The sequence below is a fragment of the Synchiropus splendidus genome, chromosome 8 (assembly GCF_027744825.2).
Source record: "Synchiropus splendidus isolate RoL2022-P1 chromosome 8, RoL_Sspl_1.0, whole genome shotgun sequence".
Classification (NCBI taxonomy): domain Eukaryota; kingdom Metazoa; phylum Chordata; class Actinopteri; order Syngnathiformes; family Callionymidae; genus Synchiropus; species Synchiropus splendidus.
The window spans coordinates 11,490,631-11,513,335 of NC_071341.1; the positions used below are offsets into that span (position 1 = coordinate 11,490,631).

General features: G+C 43.7%; 2 protein-coding genes and 1 non-coding gene across 6 annotated transcripts; 1 reads left to right on the forward strand and 2 right to left on the reverse strand.

The window, feature by feature from the left end:
- Positions 1–383: 383 nt before the first annotated feature.
- On the forward strand, positions 384–4,538 carry tyr (tyrosinase). The gene is made up of 6 exons (XM_053872773.1): positions 384–495; positions 573–1,411; positions 1,788–2,004; positions 2,361–2,508; positions 3,603–3,784; positions 3,844–4,538. The coding sequence occupies exons 2-6, from the start codon at positions 584–586 to the stop codon at positions 4,086–4,088; spliced, it is 1,620 nt and encodes a 539-aa protein (XP_053728748.1). The 5' UTR covers positions 384–495; positions 573–583; the 3' UTR covers positions 4,089–4,538.
- A 1,649-nt stretch (positions 4,539–6,187) lies between these two features.
- On the reverse strand, positions 6,188–20,317 carry LOC128763710 (NADPH oxidase 4). Of its 4 annotated transcripts, XM_053872813.1 has the most exons (20): positions 20,120–20,136; positions 19,813–19,908; positions 17,128–19,719; positions 16,865–16,975; positions 16,705–16,789; positions 15,518–15,615; positions 14,235–14,262; positions 14,096–14,168; positions 12,759–12,839; positions 12,524–12,680; positions 10,530–10,694; positions 10,385–10,447; positions 9,975–10,035; positions 8,736–8,817; positions 8,032–8,151; positions 7,839–7,947; positions 7,695–7,763; positions 7,173–7,216; positions 7,005–7,105; positions 6,188–6,935 (listed from the first exon to the last, which is right to left on the reverse strand). In XM_053872813.1, exons 3-20 carry the CDS (start codon positions 17,137–17,139, stop codon positions 6,604–6,606), a joined length of 1,791 nt encoding a protein of 596 aa, XP_053728788.1. In that variant the 5' UTR covers positions 17,140–19,719; positions 19,813–19,908; positions 20,120–20,136; the 3' UTR covers positions 6,188–6,603. The 4 variants fall into 4 exon arrangements, with proteins under 4 accessions (XP_053728788.1, XP_053728786.1, XP_053728787.1 ...); XM_053872811.1 differs by lacking the exon at positions 17,128–19,719 and having other exon boundaries at positions 20,120–20,317; XM_053872812.1 differs by having other exon boundaries at positions 17,128–19,908; positions 20,120–20,179.
- On the reverse strand, positions 7,474–7,545 carry trnad-guc (transfer RNA aspartic acid (anticodon GUC)). Its single transcript has one exon. It is a non-coding gene; the product is annotated as a tRNA-Asp (tRNA).
- Positions 20,318–22,705: the final 2,388 nt, after the last annotated feature.

Sequence of the window (22,705 nt, forward strand, 5' to 3'; positions counted from 1 at the left end):
CACACAAACAGCAGATCACACTTGCATTCCTGACCGGACCGGACTGAGGGTGGGGGTTTACACTCAGCCCCAAGGCGTCCTTTTCCAAACTTCACTTGCCCAATTATCAATACAAACTTTGACTCTTGAGAGAACTGGAAAACAACTTTCTTGAAATTATTGTCAATATATATGGATAATGAATGAGATGAAACTTGGAAATCCTTTTTCCAAGCCTCATTAAGCTACAAAACACACACACACACACATTGGCCTGAGGTGCAGTGAGGCGGAGATCAGCTGGTCTGAGGACCAAATGAAAGAGGAATCAGGAATATTATCCCGGGCATGTGACGTGCGAGTGAACATGCTCAATTGTGTGTGTGTGTGATCACAATGTTTTGCAGACTTTGTCCAAGGACGGCCCCTTAAATGTCTTAGGAGTAGAACAGTTGAGAGGAATGTTGGCTTGGTGGTAGACGGAGCAGCGGAGGAAGGAGGCTTGACTGTTATCAGGTAAGATGTCAGAGTTAGGCCTCATTTTAGCATCTTTTATTCCGGCATTCTCATTCAGCTTTCTCTCTGTTCAACAGGAGCTGGCATCATGAGAGGTCTCTGTGTGTCACTAGTTTTCTTACACCTTCTTGGGACTAGTTTAAGCCAGTTCCCTCGCCCGTGTGCCAACTCTGAGGGTCTTCGGACTAAAGAGTGTTGCCCGGTGTGGGATGGAGACGGGTCAGCCTGCGGGGCTCTTTCGGGCCGTGGCTTCTGCACAGAGGTGGAGATTCGGGACGAGCCGCACGGGCCACAGTACCCTCACCGAGGCATTGACGACAGAGAGCAGTGGCCTCTGGCTTTCTTCAACCGGACGTGCCAGTGTGCGGGGAACTACGGTGGCTTCAACTGTGGGGAGTGTCGATTTGGGTACTGGGGTGCCAATTGTGCCGAATACCGTGAAACTGTGCGGCGAAACATCCTGAACCTGCCGCCAGCCGAGCAACAGAAATTCCTCTCCTACCTCAATCTGGCTAAGAACACAATCAGCCGAGACTACGTCATCTCCACGGGGACCAGAGCAGAGATGGGCGAAAATGGTGAAAACCCAATGTTCTCTGATATCAACACCTACGATCTGTTTGTCTGGATGCACTACTACGTGTCCCGGGACACCTTCCTGGGAGGACCGGGGAACGTTTGGAGGGACGTCGACTTCGCCCACGAGTCCGCCGCCTTCCTGCCCTGGCACAGAGTCTACCTGCTCCACTGGGAGAACGAGATCCGGAAGCTGACCGGAGATTTCAACTTCACCATCCCGTACTGGGACTGGAGGAACGCTCAGAGCTGCGAGGTGTGCACTGACTCTCTGATGGGAGGAAGGAGCCCCCTCAACCCCAGCCTCATCAGTCCTGCATCCGTCTTCTCCTCTTGGAAGGTAACAACTTGGCCTGCTTTCATGTTCCAGTTTACAGAAAACATCAACCCTTCCTTAGCTAATCATGACTCAGCAGAACCTGAAATGCCGGCCAACAAAGGCTTGTTATGCTCTCAAAACCCATGTTCCAAAAATGTCACACTCAAGCATTCACTAGCAATCCTTGTAGGTCAGTCAAAAATAAGATACAAAACATTGTCCTTGGCGGAGTAGATTTGTGAGTATGGTGTAAAAACAAAACACGACAACCTTCACCACAGAACACGGTTGTTTGTTTGTATTCTTCAAGGAAGCCTACTATTGACTCCATATCAGCCTGTATTTTATAATATATGATCAATACACGATCAATAACCTGGCTCTGTCGAACTCCCAGGTGATCTGCACCCAGCCAGAGGAATACAACAGTCGGGAGGCTGTGTGCAACGCCACTGCCGAGGGCCCACTGTTGCGTAACCCCGGCAATCACGACACCACCCGAGTCCAGCGCCTCCCCACTGCAGCGGACGTGGACTTCACCGTGAACATACCGCAGTACGAGACTGGAACCATGGACCGCTTCTCCAACATGAGCTTCAGGAACATGCTGGAAGGTTTGAAAGCGTTCACAGTGATAGAATGTATGGAACTAAATCTCATGTTTACAACAGTGTGGAGGAGGAATTACCGCGGCCACATGCAAAATAGCTTAAGACACTGTCACCTGAGATACAGGCTTAGGTTGAGCTGAGATCACTCCAATACCAATATGAAGGGGACAATGAAACCAGTGATGTTCCGTTTGAGAGAAAGAATCTCTGCCTCTCAAATGACCAGCAAGTCAAGTGCCTCAAGACTCGAAAGAACAAAGCCTCATGTCTCAGATGATGAAGTCTGTGGAGAGGTCACCAACATGGATAGAAATGTTCTCCACGCTGAATAACCTGAACCTTCCGCTTCCTCTTCTCAGGCTTCGCCAGCCCTGTGACAGGACTAGCCACGCCAGGCATGAGTACCATGCACAACGCCATGCACGTCTTCATGAACGGCACCATGTCATCCGTGCAGGGTTCTGCAAATGACCCCATATTCCTGCTGCACCACGCTTTCATCGACAGGTACTCCGTCACAAACACAGATAATAATCCCACTCAGCCATTTCAGCAGGTATCAGGGTAGATGTGGCCAACTAGTGAGTGGAGACGTTCAGATATGAGTTGCTCTCCGTAAACATTGCAGTCAAAGTGATGGATATCAGTTGCACTTTCCAAGGAAGGGACTTCAGCATGTTTTGCACTCACACAGCATCTGCTAAACAGATCAATCACGTATTTCTTTTGTATGTACTGTACAGTACAGAATTGTGTTTGGACCATCAATATTCTCCATGTATTGATGGAATTCTTGTGAGAAGTCACTTTCTCTCATGTATACACTATTTTATGTATTTTTTAAAAATTGCATTACATTTTTGGTTTTCCCATAATGCAACATTCACTTTCAACCGACCTTCTTTTTCCCCAATTTTCCTGTAACCTAAACCACCGCAGTGACAACAGTAACATGCAGCAGAGCTTGTCACAACTTCCAATAAGTTACCACTAAGGTTTGTAACATGGGGATGAGGTTACACGCAAGCATCCCAGAGCAAAAGCTGGATCGGTCGAGGAGATGGTTCCAAGTAGGCAAACACATTGAGGAAAAGAACACACACTTTCTCAGCTGAAATGACTGGTCAAAGAAAGGAAAAGCTTGAGCATGTTGAAACTTGTGGGGCAGATGGATCCATCAGAGCGTGGTTCTTCGCAGGTTCTGGAAGACGGGGTGAGAATAGAACTGCTTCAACAAAGAGAGAAAATGTTATTGATCAAACTCAACACCTTTCCTTCCTCGACCACCAACACTTCTCAAGAGTCGATCCTTAAGCTGTTTAGTCTCAGTAGACTATAATTTCATATTATATTTTCTCAAGCAATTCCATCTTTAAAACTCATACTGTATATAGTATACAATTATATATATTTATCCTCATGGGTTTCTTTGTATCGTTGCTCATACTGTTTTACCATGGTTCCATAAACCTCTGATGAAAAAGGAGGGGTGACTCCCTTCCATTTATACTTTGCAACTGGATTTGAGATCCACAGAAACACAGTGATATCAGTAATATTGAAAATCTCTCTCATGACATCTTTCTCTTGCGTCTTTTAAGCATCTTTGAGCGTTGGCTGAGGCTCCATCGACCCCCTCGATCTTCCTATCCTCTTTCCAATGCACCAATAGGCCACAATGACGGCTACTTCATGGTCCCCTTCATGCCTCTGTTCCGAAATGGAGACTATTTTCTGACCAATAAAGAGCTTGGTTTTGAGTACGCCTATTTGCTGGACCCTGGTGAGTCATGAAAACCACTGCAATATTCGAGTACAACACTGACATCATCGTCTGTGCAGGTCAGAGATTCGTGCAGGAGTTCTTGACCCCCTACCTGGAGCAGGCGCAGCAGATCTGGCAGTGGCTGCTGGCCGCCGGCCTCCTCGGGGCGGTCATCGCCTCCTTAATCGCAGTGGTTGCCGTGGCAGCAAGAAGGAAGTGGAAGCGGAACCAGCGGAGGAAGCGAATGTCCATTTATGGGGAGCGGCAGCCGCTTCTCCAGAGCAGCTCAGAGGAAGGGTCCTCATACCAAACAACTCTGTAACACACCCCGGCGATGAACACGGACCCAGGCTCGGTCTTCCTGGTGCGAATTGTGAATCCTCCATACAGAAACATTGTCACTATCAGGGCTGGAACTTTTTTCTGTCAAGTTAAATCCATGAAAAATTCACTGTTCTCTCAGGAAAGTGAGACGAGTCCAGGTCAAAGATGTTTGTGACCTACAGAATGAGGTCAGCTGCAGCTACTTTCACTCTATTTATATTTAATACTCTCACCCCATGATAAGGCAAGAAACAATATATGTGCATTTTTTTAAATGAGCATAAGAGGTGCTAATGAATGATTGAAGGACGTTGTTTCCAGTGTACTGTAAATGATTAAAAAAAATGTTGCTTGGTCATTTTGACAAAAAACAAATATCTCCCTGTAAATGTAAATCAATGAGCAATGAACCAACGCAAGTGACTTGTAAAGACACAAGCTAATAAAAGTATAAAATATGTATAAAAGTACTGCAGGATCCATTGTGTTTTAGTACTTTAGTACTACTGTCATTCATTCTTGTTGATATACACACACACATATATATATATATATATTGAGAGTTGAGAAGCTGTTGACTGGCAAAACCCTGGAGCACAAAACAATCCCTCAGCCATGTTGATCTGGTGTGTGCGAGTGATTTGGTCACCAACACAACATGGGTGCAGCCACCCTGACATTTCAGTTGCCGTCACCAACATGATGCATTCCGTCCCAGTAACCCTGACATTTATTGGTTTTGTTGCGTGATAAAAATCCCGGTTGTCCTTGACTTCCTGCCACGCCTGATATATGGCCGAGTGACCCAGGTGCGGTAAAAGTCGACTCTAAACATGAAGGGTTAAACTGGAAATGTGCTGTGGGCAGGTGTGACTGATCGTGACGTAGGAGACAGAGAGATTACGGTCACACGCAGACAGGAAGTGAGGACCGCATGACCTTTCTAATTCAGAGTAGCGAAGTAATGAGGCTCATATTTACATGAATGAAAAAAAAGAATGGGTCTTTGAAATGTCAAACCAGCCTGGAGTGGTGGGGTTTAAGGTTTTCAGTATGATATCAAACTGAAGTACTTGAGTTGAAGTGTTAAAATATCTTAAAATAAAACTTAAGGGCAACAGAATAAAGCTGAAAATGGTGACACTCAGATGCTAAATGACAGGACTGGACTTCAGTCATTCACTGTGTGCACCACCGGTGTGTTTTGTGTTTTCAAATGTGTGGGCGGCCTTTTTAGCAACACTCACGTGTTCACTAGTTTTTGTTTTTTTTTTAGTGCTAACGTCTGCTACCTGTTTTCTCATTAGCATTGTTGTCTGATTTGCACTCCCAACTGTCTCATGCACTTCGTGGCCTGAAGACGACTGGAGATAAAATCCAAATACTGTCAATATTTTGGCTCTTTGATCACAGTTTGTATGCTCATGATTTATAATGCTGAGTGTGTGATGTAACACAGGAGGAGCACAGAAGAAACACAGCATTTTCACTTGGCGTGTTCTCATCTGACCCTGAAGCTGTTGGTAAGTAGCGCTCTGAAATGTCTTCTATAAATAAAGTTATATTATCTCTGTCAGTCTGTCGTCTTTCAACGGCTTCAACCTCGAAGGAGCACGATCCCTTATGACAAACCATAGAAAAGATTTCTGGACTTCACAAGTACATGGTTGAGTGTAACTATGTTGTGACCACCAAACCTGAGACCGAGACTCAAACCCAGTACACAGTTGTTTCTTTGACAATATTCATTTTTCAAAATGAACCAACAACTGCAATGCTGACAATGGAAGAGAACAAACTGTTAGATTGCTCTGTATTCCATTTGGTCTTGGTCTTGCCCCTCACTGGGCGTGTGTTTGGAGGTCATGACTACAACACTGTTTGGTTGTATTGTCTATTATTTTTTATTTATTATTATTAGCTATTTATTATTATTTAGCTGTCAGCGATCCTTGCCCGCAGTTGCAATCCCACTCTTTCACCAGTGGTGACGCCAAAACAAAATTTCAAAAACTGGTGCATTCACGAGATGCACAAGACAAAGTGCAGGACAAAAAATGGTTCACATTTTATTTTATGAAATAAATGTCCCAAAAAATTACTCTAAAGTGTTGCTTCTGTTGTGTTTCAGTGTTGCAATACTAAATACATGATTCAATCCAACACATTCATAGGTGGAAAATAACATTGTTCATACAGAAAATGTCAACAATAATAATGTACCTACAGCATTAGTTGTCTTTATTGATGATCCTCGATCATATTTCTGGTGAAACTGTGCCCATTGTTACACACATGAAACAGGTGATGGCATTGCAAGTGTGTGTGCCCCTGCTCACTTTAAGAAGGTTGTGTACAGAGACACACTAGGATGGTTGAACGTTAAACCTGAGGCATCACAGTGCCAGTTACTGTCTCACCCCTCGACCAACAGATGACTGATGTCCGTTTTCCTGTGCAACATTTTGTGTCCAAAACGAGCCGGAGCACCTCCTCTCCAGTGAAGTGGCGATTCAGGCTGCAGAGAGCTGCTGCATGCTAAGTGATTGTCCTGCTGCGTCGATGCATTTGGAATATAAATATTGTCCGCCTCTTACTCCAGCTTCACAGATGTGACACCCCTGACGTGCAGCTGCGGGACTCAAACTCTGTCTCAAGTAAACACATTTGGTCAAGGAAAGTCTGAAATTCAAAGGGGAGTTCTTTAATCCTGCTGCGCTCCAGTCAGCTGAAGGACTCCTTGTTGAATTCAAAAGTGGCTCCGGTGGACAGTCCGGCGTTACAAAGTCTGTGAAGGGTCCTGGAGATGCCCTTGGGTCCACAGCAGAACACGCCCACCTTCTTACTGTGAAGACGGACGTTACACAGTGAAGGCCTGGTCGCAATAATCCATGAAAGATTTCAAAGGTCTTACTGCCGATTGGTCCTTCCAATCTCCTCCAGAAGCAACTTCCACTTGGGTCTGCCAACCACCAGTCTTGATGCGAGCGCTTGGTACTTCTCGTCCAACATGTTCTGGACATAGATTCACGAAAGCATGGTTAAAGAAATGGAAAATTTCGTCATCTTATTACTTAAATACTTATTCGATGCTGCATATTCAAATGTTTTATACATTCTTGTAACCTGTAGGAAACGAGAAAGGAACATACATTAACACAGGCTTTACATTTCGTTATGCAATACCGATTTTCGCCAGCAGATGGAAGCAAATGTATTGCTATTGTAATATGAGGGGGAAAAAGGGAAATCGGATTGTGAGGGACCAACGACATTAAAGCCATCTTCAATGGACATAAACATACTAAACATACTAAACAAACATATTTCCCAGCTCTAAAGGTAAAGAATAAAAAATAAAATAAAGTAAAAAAAGGATGACACTCCCCGTCGGGGAATCGAACCCCGGTCTCCCGCGTGACAGGCGGGGATACTTACCACTATACTAACGAGGAGATACGCATTCCTTGTCAGTTAAGCAGTTTAAAATTATAATCTAATATGAGAATGAAAGTCACATGAGAACATTTTTGGCGAGCTTAGCTAAATAAATCTGACACCATTTATAGATGTCTGAATGTGTGTTTGTGGTGTTGCCACCTACCTGTAAACTGTCTGGCTGACTGACGTACAGCTTCAGATTAAAGTAGTCCGGTCTGTTCTCCTGCCAAAGCTAGGAATATAACACGTTAAAACCCTGCCCTCGCTCCTCGCTCACTGACATGATCCATTAAAGTGGCATGCTGACCTTTCGGTGTAGCGCAACCATCAGCTCAGCAAACCAGTAGAAAGACTGGAGCTCCCTACAGATCCACACGAAGTACAACCTCTGCAACCTGAAGCCCTTCCAGCCGTCTCTGAAGGCACAAGAGGAAAACGCAGCAGATGTGAAGAGCCCCGCTGCACAACACTTGAAGATCAACGGCTTCAGACAGACTCACAGGAGAGCGTGTAACACGCAGGCGAACGGCGTGACTCCTATTCCACCTGCCACACAGACACTGACATCGTAGTTGAACACTTCCTCAGACGGACTTCCAAATGGACCGTCGACATAAATCCTGAAAGGGAACAACAGATCAGCTGCATTTATATCGTAAAAGAACAAGGGTCTTAATGGAACAGGTGTGTGAGCAGAATGAGTTTATTGCTCACTGTCCAGACCAATTCACTTGACCACTAAAACAAGGGTCTGACCCAACTTACTGACTTAACTGCTAAAGTCAAAGACCAATACATTTTAACTGACCACCAAGAAAGGACATTAAACATTTAAACATATGTTTCACATATTTCCGCACAGCTGTGTCTAGAGTGCACATCCATTGCTTGTTTATTTCATTAAGTGTGTTTCCCAGAGCAGTTATTTTATATAGGGGGAAAGTACATTGCGCCCCAGGACCCAACTGCATCAGGATGTTTTGTTTTCATAGCGCTGCCTCACTAAGTCATCACAAAACAAACTTAAAGCCCCCACGCCACTTCCCTTTACATGTCGTCTCATCTCGCCCATGTGATCACAGCAGGAAAAGAACCGGGTCAAAAGTCAGCCGACCGCGACCTTTGACCCGTCTGTGATTTTAGGCCTTCATGAGAAATGATCTCGGAACATCCTAACACAAAAAAAACCACACACTAAGCATACTTGGGGTATCTCCTCTGCTGCACCACGGGGAGGATCTCAAAGTTGATCTTTGGCTCAGGAAGCAGCAGCTGAGTGAATCGCTCTGTGAACCAGATGAGAAAAACGTCAACCTTGACTCAATGAACTCATGACAAATATGTGAAAGCGTCACATCACAGCTAAAACACACTGATTCCCGCTGTTGTTTTCTTAGCGAGCGTGTGTGTGTGTGCGTGTGCGGACATGTACAGTAGCCAGGGGAAATGACTGCATCAGTCTGAATTGTCACTGAGTCCTGAGAGCAGCAATTTCCTCTCAAGTCTGTTTTATATTCAAGCACTCACACAACAAAAATAAACAAATGGCAACGCATTTAAGGCAAAACACAAGAAGCAAGCAAGAAGAACATTAATCAAGCACAAGCCAGCATTTTCGATTGTGCAGTTCAAGAGTCATTATCACTATTATTATAATTATTATTGTTAACTTTCATGGTAGGTCGTATATTGGAAACGTAACATAAATCCAAGACACACATATGGAATCACCATATTCAGTCTATTTTCATGTGAGTATGGAGAGATAGTAGTTGCAGATTCACCAACACAAGGTTTTATCATTCACTCCCTGCAGAGCACTTCTTCATGTGTGCATTACCGGTAGTCCATAGCACTACTGCCATCTGCTGTACGTTCATTGCACTCGGAATATTTGAACACAAATCATGTTGATAAAATATGTGTCGGACATTGGCTGGAAATATGAGCCTTAGCGGAGGTCAGCTCTGTCCCAGTGCCTTTCTCCTTTTCACTGTGTTGCAGATGCTGGTGTAGCATGAGTATCTAAAGCGTAGTGAAGGTCATTTCTTTGCTCAAACCCCTGCTTTTTCAACTGGCTTGTTACAGTTTATGTGAGCAAAATATAGCTGCAATGGTTTGGTTTTAGATGAGAAGCACTTTATTCCTGAAGTGTGAAGCATGTTTGCCTCTTGAGTGAATGAGTTAGACACGCTTGTTCTACAGTTATTCTGGTGAATGTAGAATTCTCTGCAGATGATGAAGCGTGTGCCACCGGTATCAGCTCCACCGCTGTACTGATAAGGGTAGAACAAGCAGTAGACGGAAAGAATACAAATGTGGAGATGAAGGTTTCGTGCTCAAAACTTCTCAATGCCATTTCCTTTTTCTCCAAAGAAATTAAAGCCACTTGTTATCGGTGTGTCCATGCAAGTGCAGGGATGTATGAGGAAAGGCAACGCACCGGTCCAGTCCCCCACCACTCGCAGATGAATGCCAAAAGTGTCCTTGTTTTCAGTTGGACACTGAAAAGGAAGACCATCATGAGAGACACACGGTGCACACGCAGGGTTTTAAAGGCAATAGAGGAGGAGGAGGCACACACGCCTCCCTGCAGGCCTCGGGGGTCCGTCGGCAGCGTCATACAAGTGTGTGATAGACAATGTTTGGAGACACTTTCTGAGCTTCTCCTGTTTTCCTTTCATTCATTTTTATAAATTACAAGTCATATATAAACAATGTGGGACGGAGGAGGAGCATCTGACATAGCTGTCAATCAAGTGCCAGTGCCGTGTTGAGCAAGACAAAGAACTCTTCTTTACAGAGGGAAAAAAACTGAATCACGTGTGCCATGAGTGTAGACTGTGTTCTTACCACCGTTAGTGTGAAAGGGTGATTCTCAAAGGAAGAGACGCCGGGACAGTTGAGAACAACATACTGGGGGAGGGAGGAGGGTGAGTCAGACAAAGGGCAGAGAACGAACCAGGTAGTGTGAAAATGCCACGGCTTCGTCGCTCACCTGACCAGGACGGGCTCTGAAGTTCTTCTTCAACATCCGCAACTCGACAACATCACAAGGATGCCGGTTGACCGTCACTATGGTTACGGGGTCGCTGCTCCTGATGTAGCGATACAAACGCTCCGCACAGTAGAGACAGAGTGGACCGGACACCCAAATCCACGTCTGTGGAGGAACCAAGGTGTGAGGCTTTGAAATTCAGATCCAATGCAGCTGACGCCTGAGACTCATCATAAATTTCCCTTCCTAACTATTCAACTTAAAAGATGGTGACTGTGACTGAATGGAGCTTCTTTCTTGCAGTGAATTTGGCTACTGGATCCACTTAAAGTGAGAAATAAAGGGAATAGCTGCGATGAGTGACTGAAATGAGCCATGCAGAAGTTCTTCTTATCTCCCCTCATCTGCAGAAGCCATCTCATGCACAGCAAATGATTCCTACATCTGGTAATGTTTGAACCTTTCTCTGCCAGGACGTTCACTCGCACGGAATTAACAAATTCCGACCCAAAATCACAGGGATCCGAAACAAAAATCCACCTTGTTGCTCATCAAAAAAAACACGGGTCATGTGACACCCGCAGTGTTTGTCTGCAGCTTTTCCGTTTCGTCTTTGAACCTTCACCTGTCAGGACTAATTGCCAACAGCTCCAGTAAATCCAAAGGAACACAATGGTGTTGAAGATAGATTTTACGGACCCACCTTGTTGCTTAACAACCATGTGCAAACACGTAATCACACGTGCAGAAGGAAACGCACACAAACACAGGCCTTGATGTTAAAAAAAAAAAGGCTGTCTGCCCCTCCCAAGCAGCACCACACCTCTAATAAACCACAGCACCGATAGAAAGAGCCAAAGGAGCCAGAGTGAATTTCTGGTTGCAAATGCACGCTACTCTTAAAGGTTCAAATGTTTATCCCCGTACAATCGGCTTTAACCCCTTAGTTTCATCATCTAAGGGCAGAAAAGGTATTTAAACATCTATTAAACTATGTTTTGGCTTTGATGTGATGACACATATTTCTAAATCAATTATTTTTTCCCCTTGACATTAAAAAGCTTAAAGGCATTCCAAAGATAGTGTTATAGAGGAGACCTCCAAAACCAGAGATAGTGTCATGATTCACTTTTATTTTGTTTTTTGTAACTTCCATTTAGTCTTCTGGTTAATGGAACACAGCTGGAGTCAAACATCTAGTCAGCATTATCAGCTCATAAGCACTCATTTCCTTGATGGACTTCTCCCGGTTTGGTGACATTTTGACTATGTTTTGCTTCTCCCGGTTTCTGTGATGCTTTCTGTTCTAGTTTTATTGTTGTGACTTATTAAATATTGTACCTTGCTCCGCACCTTGCCTCCTGTAAGTTATTCATCACTGCACTTGGGTCCTGCCCCGCATCTTGAATCATAACAGAGTCCAGTGCGAAGGACAGACCAAGATTCAGACCATATTGAATACAGAAGTCTAGAAGTCTGACACATACATCTATTTCTGACTGCCAAAGAAACTGTAATCATTTTTCAAAATAAAGAGTTGAAATGGTTTCATCGGAACAAACTACACGCAACATCCGACTTACGACCGGTTGGTCGGCACCGATCCCTGTCGTAAGTCAGATTGAACGTAAGTCGAATGACATTCTAAATATCAGACGCGAGGGTTATACTTACTACTGTAGTGGTGGATCGCTGTGTGAGAGTGAGATGCTGGGATACTGTGCTGCTGTAACTGTCGTACATGTTGCCAGACATTGAATAAAAACAAAAAAGCATCTGCTGGCCGTGGTCGTAAGTACGGGTGGATGTAAGTCGAGCAGGTCGTAAGTCGGATGTTACGTGTAGTACTTTGTTCAGGATTCAGTCTGGTCTCAGGTACACTACTCTGCTGGTGTAACTGAGAAATCATGTTGGTATTTCAAACTGTTGAGAGAGAGGCTTTGTTGTGCCTGAGGTAATCATTTTATATCACCATTGTTACAGTAGACACACACCTGTGGGCAGTGGGCTTGAAACTGAGCGTCCTCTCTGCACCGCTGCTCTCCCTCCTCACGCTGCTCCAGCTCCTCCTGCTGCTTTCCACTGCTCTGGTTCACTCTAATGCAGCCGGGGGGGTGCACCTCGATATTGGTCTGATACTTGAGAGCTCCCCTGTTTCGTGGAAAGAAATTAGCTCAACTTTAAAAACAATACTTTTTTTCTCTCTGTAAGATGTTTACAGGCACTCACCCGACCATGTGAACCATGAGAATGATGTAGAAGACGATGAAGAGGTTGTGGGTGTACCAGAAGATCTCATAGTTGGATATCCTGAAAAACACAAAATAATTCACACAGGAGCAGTTTAAAGTGAAATAAGGTCAACAACTAAATCGTAAAATAACAAAAAGATCTGAGCAGTTGTTGTTAGAAGTCAACCAAGAGACAGACAGCTGAGAGTCTGAGTAAGCAGGACATCAGAGGTCAGCATTAGAGGGGTCATCACACACAACGACCCCTGGCCCATAAAGCGTGCGCACAATGAACAAGACCAGCCCCACATTCAAATGCTGCTTTAGAAGCTTCCGCGCTTTCATCTTTGCTGTTCCTGCACACCACTGTGCTGAGGCAGGGATGTCTGGCCGCATTTGTGTGGACATGGACACCTCCAGTTTTGGACGTTTTGGACAGACGGACGAACATTGTTTTTCTTTAGAATATACGTCAGTCACACCCAGTGACGTGTTAAATAATGTGTTTAAATGTATGACTGGATTTAGGCTGTCTTGAACATCCCTCACCTCAGACAGTTTAGTTAGCTCTGAACATATTACTCTCTAGTGGTGTGTCCAGATTTCCCAAGCTCAGTCGATGTCGCTCTCGGTTTTAAAAATATGAGAAATCACAGTAAAATGTAGAGTAGAGTTCCATCTAGTGGACACTGAAAGTGAGGCTCCTGTTTCATGAAGCCTCATGGACACATCGCTAATATTATATTATATGCCGTAACCCCTGACTGACGGAGTAACTGAGCCCCTCAATACATAGCACCTACCTATGTCTTTCCATGTTGCAGCCAACGTCCACGATCATAAGTGAGGCAAGGAACACAACTCCATATATTTGCTCCTCACACAGGGCAGCCCAACATGCAGTAAATCTCCATTCCACCGCTCACCACATGAGTAATATAAAGTGTGGCTTATTACATCCCTCAACTCACCTGAACCCCCAGTTAAGTGGTCTGGAAATTCCTCTTATCCTCTGCTCAATTACTGAAGACAGCGGGGGGGCACACATGCACACACTGAGACGCACACACAAACACTGGGAGTGACCTACTGTGACCTGAGTAATGACAGAGCCCCGAGTGAAACACTTAGCGAGGATTTGCCCTCTTTAAAAAAAACCTCTGTAAACACAAGTTCTTATCGTCCGCATCGTCCACATCTGTCTCCACGAAAAGACCATAACATGCAGTCATGACCACAGAGATCGTGTTGGAGGAAAACAAGAGACACTTTTGCTGATGCAATAGGAAATGAAAGTGTCTTGAAATATACAATTTTGAACAGTGATAGACCTACCTGATGCAGTAGGATGATGAGGAGAACATCAGAAAGAGGATGAGGACCAACAGGAGTCCAGTTACACCAGGAACTACCATAAAAAAGACGTGTTTACATACCTTCATTTCTATCATGGAATTAAATTTTAGTTTCTTACTTGTGGTTAAAATGATCAGCTTTGGATCCTGGTTAAAAGACAGAAAATTCAAATGACATTTTTACTATCGTTCATAAGATGCACACAGCATCTCATATTGATACAAATACTCTTTGGAGATGTTTAAGCAAAAACTGCTCTGCCATCTTAGAAGCTAACTGGTGTTGTGCGCCTTGCTCAAGAGCATCTGGTTCTCGTCATGGCGTGTAGCAGCCACTAAAGGAGTACTATTCATGATGGTGTGACCAGCCACTAAACTGGTCAAGAAAATGTAAAGCAGTAAAGTAGCACGGTCAGTAGAAGAGGAGATCACTGTGTAATGTTTAGCACCATCTTCTTCTTTTCCTTCCGGCTTCTCCCTTCAGCGGTGGCCACAGTGGATCATCCTCCTCCATCTCACCCTGTCCTCTGCTTCCTCTTCTCTCAACCCTCATGTCCTCCTTCAGCACGTCCATAAATCAGGAGTATTGTAAGACATAATTCAACTCTGCACTGTATAGTGTGGTGTTGTCCTGGGGCAGCAAACCACCGGGCCAAGAGTCACAACATTTTTTAAATATTTTTTTTCTAATATTCTCCTCCAAAAAATGCCACCAAGCTCATCTCAGTCCAATAAATCAAAGGACTTGCATTTAATAAATCAAAATATTACCAATATATGTTAGTGAGCGTGCCGAAGGTGAAGTGTTTAAAAAAAAGTAAATGTTTTAACTAGGCCTGGGACTTAAAACGTGATCATTTTGATTCATTAATTTCAGAAAAAAATGATTAATTCATCTTAATAACAGTTTTATCAGGTAAATAGAAACTTTCTGTCACAGAAAGAACATTTTTCAATTTCAAGTGCACCACATTACACATTCTGATGTCATAATAACCATAGCATAGAAGCATAGAACACTATAAGAATAAATAAGTATAAATAAATAAATTCAGAAAGCACAAAATATGTTGTTCTTAGGTGAGTTTCAATTGAGTCCCGCACCAAGTCATGATACAGTTCTCACAATAAGATGAGAAGATTTTGTTAACATGTTGGTCGGACAATCCACAGTATAAACTATGTTTGTATTTTTATACAACAAAATTTGAGTATCATGACACGGTTAAAAATGAACTGGAACATGTGGAAATTAAACCTCTTCTATTAAGCCTCTTCTTTGACATTATTCGTATGTAAGTGGGCACATTTTAGCGACATCACATAGAAAAGCATGAGCTGAATTCACCAGATGAAGTGAATGAAGTAGTGATCCGCCACTGACTCATACGAAACAGCTCACCTCTCCTTTGTGCCGAGCCAGATTAAGAGCCGGAAAGTCCTCGGAGTAGCTGGCACTGAAGTTGACAACGTTGACCAGATGAGCTGAGACGTGAACCACTGGAGACAGAAGCTTCATGGTTAGACATGGGATGAGGGCACACAATAATCATAACACACTTCAAGAAGACTTTCAAAATTCCATGCCTCTTCTCTCTCACACTCTCGTGATTCTGGTACCTGCTCTTATCAATCTGAGCCGGCCGTGGCAGTTCAGTAAACCACTGCCTGCTTCACTGAGGATGTTAAAGCCTACATGAAGATGATCACATCCTGTGTTGCCGTATTCTTGCTATAATACAGAATACAACTAGCAGCATGTAACACATCCGCTTGCTAGCACGTCGAACTGTGGCTTGTCGGCTCATTGTGCAGGGCAGAATTAAACACACAGTGGACTGACAAAGTCACTACGGGAGACAGGACATGCCTCTGTCTGCACATGCACATAATCAATTTGAAACTTAGAAACAAGCCTTTGTCCATTCAGCGCCACATCAGCAAAACATCCTCCTGACTCACACTTGGGTCTGACATCACAGACCAACCATGCTGCGCGGAACAGCTGATGGAATTAAAGTCTGTGGGGTGTGGAGGGAAGCACGAGACACAAGGCTCCTTTATTCCTAATCCACATCCTTTCTCCCACTACAATACAATTCCCCAGCACTTTTTTTCTCTCCGTCTGCCAGCCTTCTCTGTTCATTTTAATTGTCTCAGTACTTTGGAATGCTGCCACTACAAGAGAAGGAAGCGAGAGGGAACGATGGACCTTCAGAGCTAACAGTGGTAGAACGTGAATTATATCAGCATTACTGTAGAAAATCACTACGAGATGTCAGAAAATGCGAGTGATAACGGGGATCAAGCTAGTTCAGTTTGGAGTTGTTAAAAGTAGAAAGGTCTGTGACAGGAAGTGGTGAGATAAGAGCGGTTATCAGGCTATTATGGTGGAAAAATGTTGAAAAAAGATGGGTAACACAGCTGCAAGGGGCTCCCATGATGTCACTAAAGGACGACACACTCACAAGTGGGAAACACAAAACCAGCTGGAGGGACGCTGCAGCTGGTACTTAAGGAATGCTGAGCCAGCCTGAATTCATTTATCCGCACATGCACACCAACACACACACACACGTTCTCCTTTACCAGAGAAGATGCAGATGGCCACTCCACAGGCCACGTGAAAGGTCTTGCTCTTGTCAAGGAGTCGGCGAGTCTTCCTGCTTGATACCTGCGGGGTTTAGCAAATATATATACGGCAAATTCAGCTGATGTTTTCCAGCTCCTGTGAGTTTTCTGCTCTCACCGTGTGAGACCCTCTGACAAAGGTGAGCAGCGAGCGGCACATGGGGAGCAACACCAAGCTGCAGTTGAGGTTCAACGCCGAAGCAGACGCTCTGCTGATGCACAGGCCCAGCTGGAACACACGCAGACCTAATAAGAGAACAGCTCTGCTGGAGGGGATTTCCAGGGGGGGTCACCACTGGTGTCTTCAACTTTTACCAGCTCGGATTACAAAGATTCTGAGTCGGAACCCTTTGTCATTGCAGCATCCGACCATCATGTTACCTGGACTGACATGAGAGGGCTGTGTAATCTGGCTTCCCAAATCCATCTTGATCATTAGAGCTGTTTCATAGTGACGGATCAGCGAGACTCATGTGGCCTGCAGAGCTGCAGGCTCCAAGTTCACCGCCGGTGCTGTCTCTTCTCATTATTCACAAGTAAACAGTGTGTGAGGCGCATCTGCAGCTCCAGAGGAAGGAGCTTCAGGAGGCTTATGCCTGTAAGCATCGGCAACAAGGCAGCAATAGTTCATCAATCATTCTTTCTCGGTTCATGTTTGTCACCTTCTTGATCTTCACTGCCTTGTTCCGATCTGGAAAAAGCACATGCAGTTTACAGGTGCCTCCACTATTTCCTTTACATTGATCATCATACATTAATCAGCAGAAAATGTTATTTTCCAATGTAATATTTATTATTAGTTTTAGTTATGTGTTTATTTTACCAGGCAGGAATGTACTTCCACAGTTTTGAGCTTTTTCTTTGTCTTCTGCCACATTGCTTCCATACCATCACGTGTCCATCTACCTGACCTCTTTCCAAATGAAGCACATTTCTCTTACAATACACTTCAAATGAAAAAGTGCACGTCAAGCAGACGATATCAACTTGTTATTACACCTCCTGGGTTGAAACAAACTGCCATTTCACTTGGGAAAAACCCATTGTCGTCAAGTGAGGAAACCTGATTCAAGTCCAGCTCGAGGCACCTGGGTCCAAGACAAACCTGTGTCCCTCTGATGGATTAAGTTAATTCACTTTGTTTTTAGAGGAACATATTTCCCATTCCATGTCTCCAGCTGTTTTAGCCAAGTTATATCATGTATTAATTTCTGCATAGTACAAATGTCCCAGAACAGAACAAACTCCACCTCAGTGTTTTTGTCTGTATATATGTTTTTTCCTCGGAAAAAAACTCGTTCGTCTATTAAATTTCAGCATCATTTATATTCTCCACAACCACATGGCAGAGATGATGTGATCTAACAGCAGGATGCCTTCGCATTGTGAATATCAACAATGTTTCAAGTTATTACACAACTCCTCTTTACGCCATGTATATAAAACATGTATGCATCAAGCTCTCACAGGTCATATGAGAGTGAGACACATATGCACCGATGAATACATAGATTTATGTGTCAAATATTAAACAAATCACAAAAGATTTGTGTAATTGTTTTCATGTTTCACGATAGAACATAACATACTGAATATTTTGGAGAGATCCCCAGAACCCAAATAGGTCATCTTGTGCCAGGAACAAGACTGACATGGAAAAGACCAACCCCACTGTCACAAGCAAGATAGAGGGACTCAACCTTGTTTTAAATACCAGTTAGCAGTCAGCACTCGCTGAAAGAGACAGAATTCTAATTCCATACGTCACAAGAGTAGCAAGACGCAGGCGAGTATCACCGTGTTTGACCATTTACAATTAAAATACACTGACAAATCACACACAACGCAGACAACAGAGCATCTCGAGCAGCTGACGACAAAACATGGAGCCAGATATCTGATATCTTTTCAGTCTTTCCCCTTCACACCCAGGAACAGCCCAGTCAGTGGAACATTGTCTTTGAAGATTAAAATAAAGTCGTCCTACGCATCAACACACACTTGCAGAAACACACAGACATGTACATGTCAGAGCACACACTTACGTCGCTCAGTCTTAGTCGCTGGCGTGCCCACACTTGCCCCTCGCCCTCCTCTTTTTGGACAAGTCGTCCTTGCTGCTGTGTTTAGAGTTTCTAACTTAATATGTGACCAGGTGTGGCAGTGCTATCGCATCACTTAGGTTCTGTACTGGCTCTCATGTTTAGGGTAGCACAGTCTTCCAGACTGGACTGCTGTTTGATTTGGAGAATGTTTATATAATAGTAGTATTAACTACCCTCTTTAACACTTTAAGTATTGCATGGTTTTTCAGCTAAAACTCAGGGGGTAAAAAACGTGCAGAAAATGCCCAATGAAACGCATGTGACGTTCTCCACCAGCCCAGAAAAGTTCATCAAAAAAAATCACACATGCATTAGCTTGTAACAACAAGTCCAGTGCCCCTCACGTGGGTCAGCACAGTGTGTGTAAAGCAGACAGTGGAGCCCGGGTCTGGACACAGTTGCTGGACACACGTGGCTCATTTGAGCCGCAGCATTTACAGTCATAACTGAGGCTCATTAAATCTGCAAGCATGAGAGACAAACACGCAGCCATCCTTCACTACACCAGGGATATAAATAGAGATTTGGGGGGATCAGGAGAGCAACCTGCTCACTAAACCCCATCGTTTTTGGGGTTTTTTTTTTTCATGGTTCAGTCAGGCTGAACAGCAGGAATAGATGGAGCTGTACGACCAGGAGACTCATCAGTTGTGTTGTCGGAGCTTTTGATTCAGAAAGGAAACTAAGTGGTGAGTGACAACTGTGTAATTCATTCATTCATTCATTCATTCATCACGACGACATGACTCATCTTGATCCAGCATTAACTTTACTAAGGTTGGGATTTTAAGGAAAGCAGTACAGACCATGTGTCTGTCTCATGGGAATATGTGAGCTGATGCTGACATGAAAAACACAGTCCGGTTAACTAAGAAAACAAAAGGACAATTGGGAGAGCAACACACTCAAAATCAATCGTGAAAACAAGGAATGTATTTGACAGATAAAGCGAGTGTCTCACCCCCAACATCTGGTAGAGGTAGTGATACTGGTGCCCGGTGAAGTAGAGGAGGAACGTCCTCACAAACAGCCAAGTGTTGGCTCCCAACCACAGCATCTGCACGGCGTTAAACAACGTTAAACAAAAGCATGATTCCAAATGAGCAGCATACCATATTGTAACAATTGAGTCAACATATTGTTCCTGCACTCAAACTTCACTGACAAACGGTCCAACAGATGCTGGTACAAGTTCGAAATTCTCAGTCAAACGGGGGTGAAACCATTCAAATATGTCAGGTTCAGAAAAGAGAAGTCTGTTTTCTCACCAGAACTAAGTGTTTTCCTCCCTCGTTGGCGAGCCAGCTCCGCACCGACACGACCATGACGCCTCCGCAGCTGCCCGGACTCCTCACACCACAGCCCGGTGTGTCTGAGAGGGGAAGGCCGACCTCCCTGCGCCTGGGTGGATGAGCGCGGGTCCACGCCCCTATCGCCGTGTAAGTACATTTAGACCACGCTTTAGGATTGAAATAATTGAAGAAATCTGTAAGCTGAAACTCTTCTAAAACTTAACAACATTACAAAGAGCCCACCATACATTGAATTATATAGAGAAATGTGCAACTATCTAATCCCTATACCACTAACAGTGAGCTTCCGCTAGAGGGCCCCATCAGTTAACATATGCTATTTATGTCAAGCGCTTCACGTTTATCTTCCTGCTTCTATTGATGCTAACTACAACTACGACTACGACTACAACTACTACTACTACTAATAATAATAATAATAATAATAATAATAATAATAATAATAATAATAATAATAATGTATCTAGATGTCACGGTTTTACTCAATTGCTTAAAAAAGTAATTAATACATTAAACAATTTTCAATTTACAGACCAATTAAATCATATCTAAAGAGACCAAACCTTAAATCTTGTATACGTTTTTGTCGTCATTATGAGTGACAGTTAAACGTGTATAGTATCTTTTAATTTGTAAGGATACTTCCGGTGTGGACATCGTTTTCAAAAAGTTTCTAATTGGTATAGTTTCTTTTTTTGTTATTTTTTTCCTCACTGCCATCTGTCTTTCTGACAGGTATCCTACACTGCCTGGCCAAAACAAAAGTCGCCACCTGGATCGTGGATCTGGGGTTGCTGCAGTTGGTCAGGTCTAGGTTCAGTAGCATGATGTGGTCAAAGACTGAGGTCAGCTGACTACCTGAATATACTGAATGACCAGGTTATTCCATCAATGGATTGTTTTCTTCCCTGGTGGCACGGGCATGTTCCAAGATGACAATGCCAGGATTCATCTGGCTCAAATTGTGAAAGACTGGTTCAGGGAGCATGAGACATCATTTTCACACATGGAGTGGCCACCACAGAGTCCAGACCTTCACCCCACTGAGAATCTTTGGGAGGTGCTGGAGAAGGCTTGGCGCAGCGGTCAGACTCTACCATCATCAATGCAAGATCTCGGTGAAAAATTCATGCAACACTGGATGGAAATAAATCTGGAGACACTGCAGAAGCTTATCGAAACAACGCCACAGCGAATGCATGGTGTGATCAAAGCTAAAGGCCGTCCAACAAAACATTAGAGTGCATGACCCTTTTTTTGGTGGCGACTTTTTTTTTTGGCCAGGCAGCGTATTTGCTGTTAGCACTTAGGCGGTGATTTATTGATCAACCTGAAGCCATCCTTCTTCTGTAGTGCAGCTCCTGTTGTCAGTGCAGCCCCAGGTGAACTTCCTGATGAACAGAGCTCTGGCTGCGTCCTCCAGACATTCCTGGTGTTTTGGGAACCTCCTCCACACTTCACGCTCCATCCCACAGCATGAAAGCCATGTCCTCACCCAGACCCTGAACAGCTGCGCTCAGGGCCGGAACGGGTCAAGCATGACACCGGTCTCTGCAGAATGTGGGAAACGTGAGGGACGTCATCATAAATCAAATCAAACGTATGGATCACAGACAATTTTCCTTCACTTTACGCTTTTTAAAATTCCATGTGCGACTGTTTATGATTTGGAATTTGGTGAGTGGTCCTATATTTCAGAAGACATTGAAACTATTAGATTTAAAGTTATTATACATAATGTTGATCTGTTGAAGTTCACTTCTATTTAAGATAACTGCGATGTTAGGTATTTTATATACAAACCCTGTTAATGATTTTAAGATGACTACAATTGTTAATAATATTTTGCACATTACAGCTGCATCCCATTGACATTTCAATGTCAATGGGGTTATTCTACCTTATACCAAGGGAGAGACAATGTAGGATTTAAAAAAAATGCATTCCCCATGCAAACGTTTGTTGACTACAACAAGCCAATATTTTTTAAGAACATTCTTTTGAACAACCTCAGAATTAAAAAAGAGTAATCTAATGATAGTCTATATTTAACATGCAAGGATTCTCCCAGGCTCCCAGAAACAAAAAACAAACAAACAAACAAAACACTCCCTCTTACAGTAAAATAGTGACCCCTGTGGTGTTGGCGACACTTACCACAGGTGTCAGGGGTATGAGGATTCCAGTAGTGTCATATTGCTGGTGATATGTATTGTCTACTCAGGCATGTTGAAGTACAGTCATTTTGAGTTGGAATTCACTAACTGTGTTTAACTAAAATGCATGCTTCCTTCCATTTACCCGCTGTTTCATGCTCATTTATATCCATTCTTCAAGCTCTCAAAATCTGGAATTCAATGTTGATTCTTCTACTATATTCAGAGAGTGATCAATTCTTATGTTAAATTCTTAATCCACGAGCGTGTCGCTTAAGAATGACCAAGATAATGGGTTTTATATAGATATTTGATACATTGCATTGTCCCCAGTTGGAAAAGTTTGCCTCCATGAAGACGGAATCTGCAACAGGGGAGACATGGA

Coding starts and splice junctions, on each gene's coding strand:
- LOC128763710 (XM_053872811.1), bottom strand. CDS start 20,176: ATGGTCGTGTCGGTGCGGAGCTGGCTCGCCAACGAGGGAGGAAAACAC. Junction 14,263..15,517: donor TGGCTCGGCACAAAGGAGAG/GTGAGCTGTTTC, acceptor TCTTTTAACCAG/GATCCAAAGCTGATCATTTT. Junction 7,764..7,838: donor TGGTTGCGCTACACCGAAAG/GTCAGCATGCCA, acceptor TTATATTCCTAG/CTTTGGCAGGAGAACAGACC.
- tyr (XM_053872773.1), top strand. CDS start 584: ATGAGAGGTCTCTGTGTGTCACTAGTTTTCTTACACCTTCTTGGGACT. Junction 2,005..2,360: donor CTTCAGGAACATGCTGGAAG/GTTTGAAAGCGT, acceptor TCCTCTTCTCAG/GCTTCGCCAGCCCTGTGACA. Junction 3,785..3,843: donor CGCCTATTTGCTGGACCCTG/GTGAGTCATGAA, acceptor TCGTCTGTGCAG/GTCAGAGATTCGTGCAGGAG.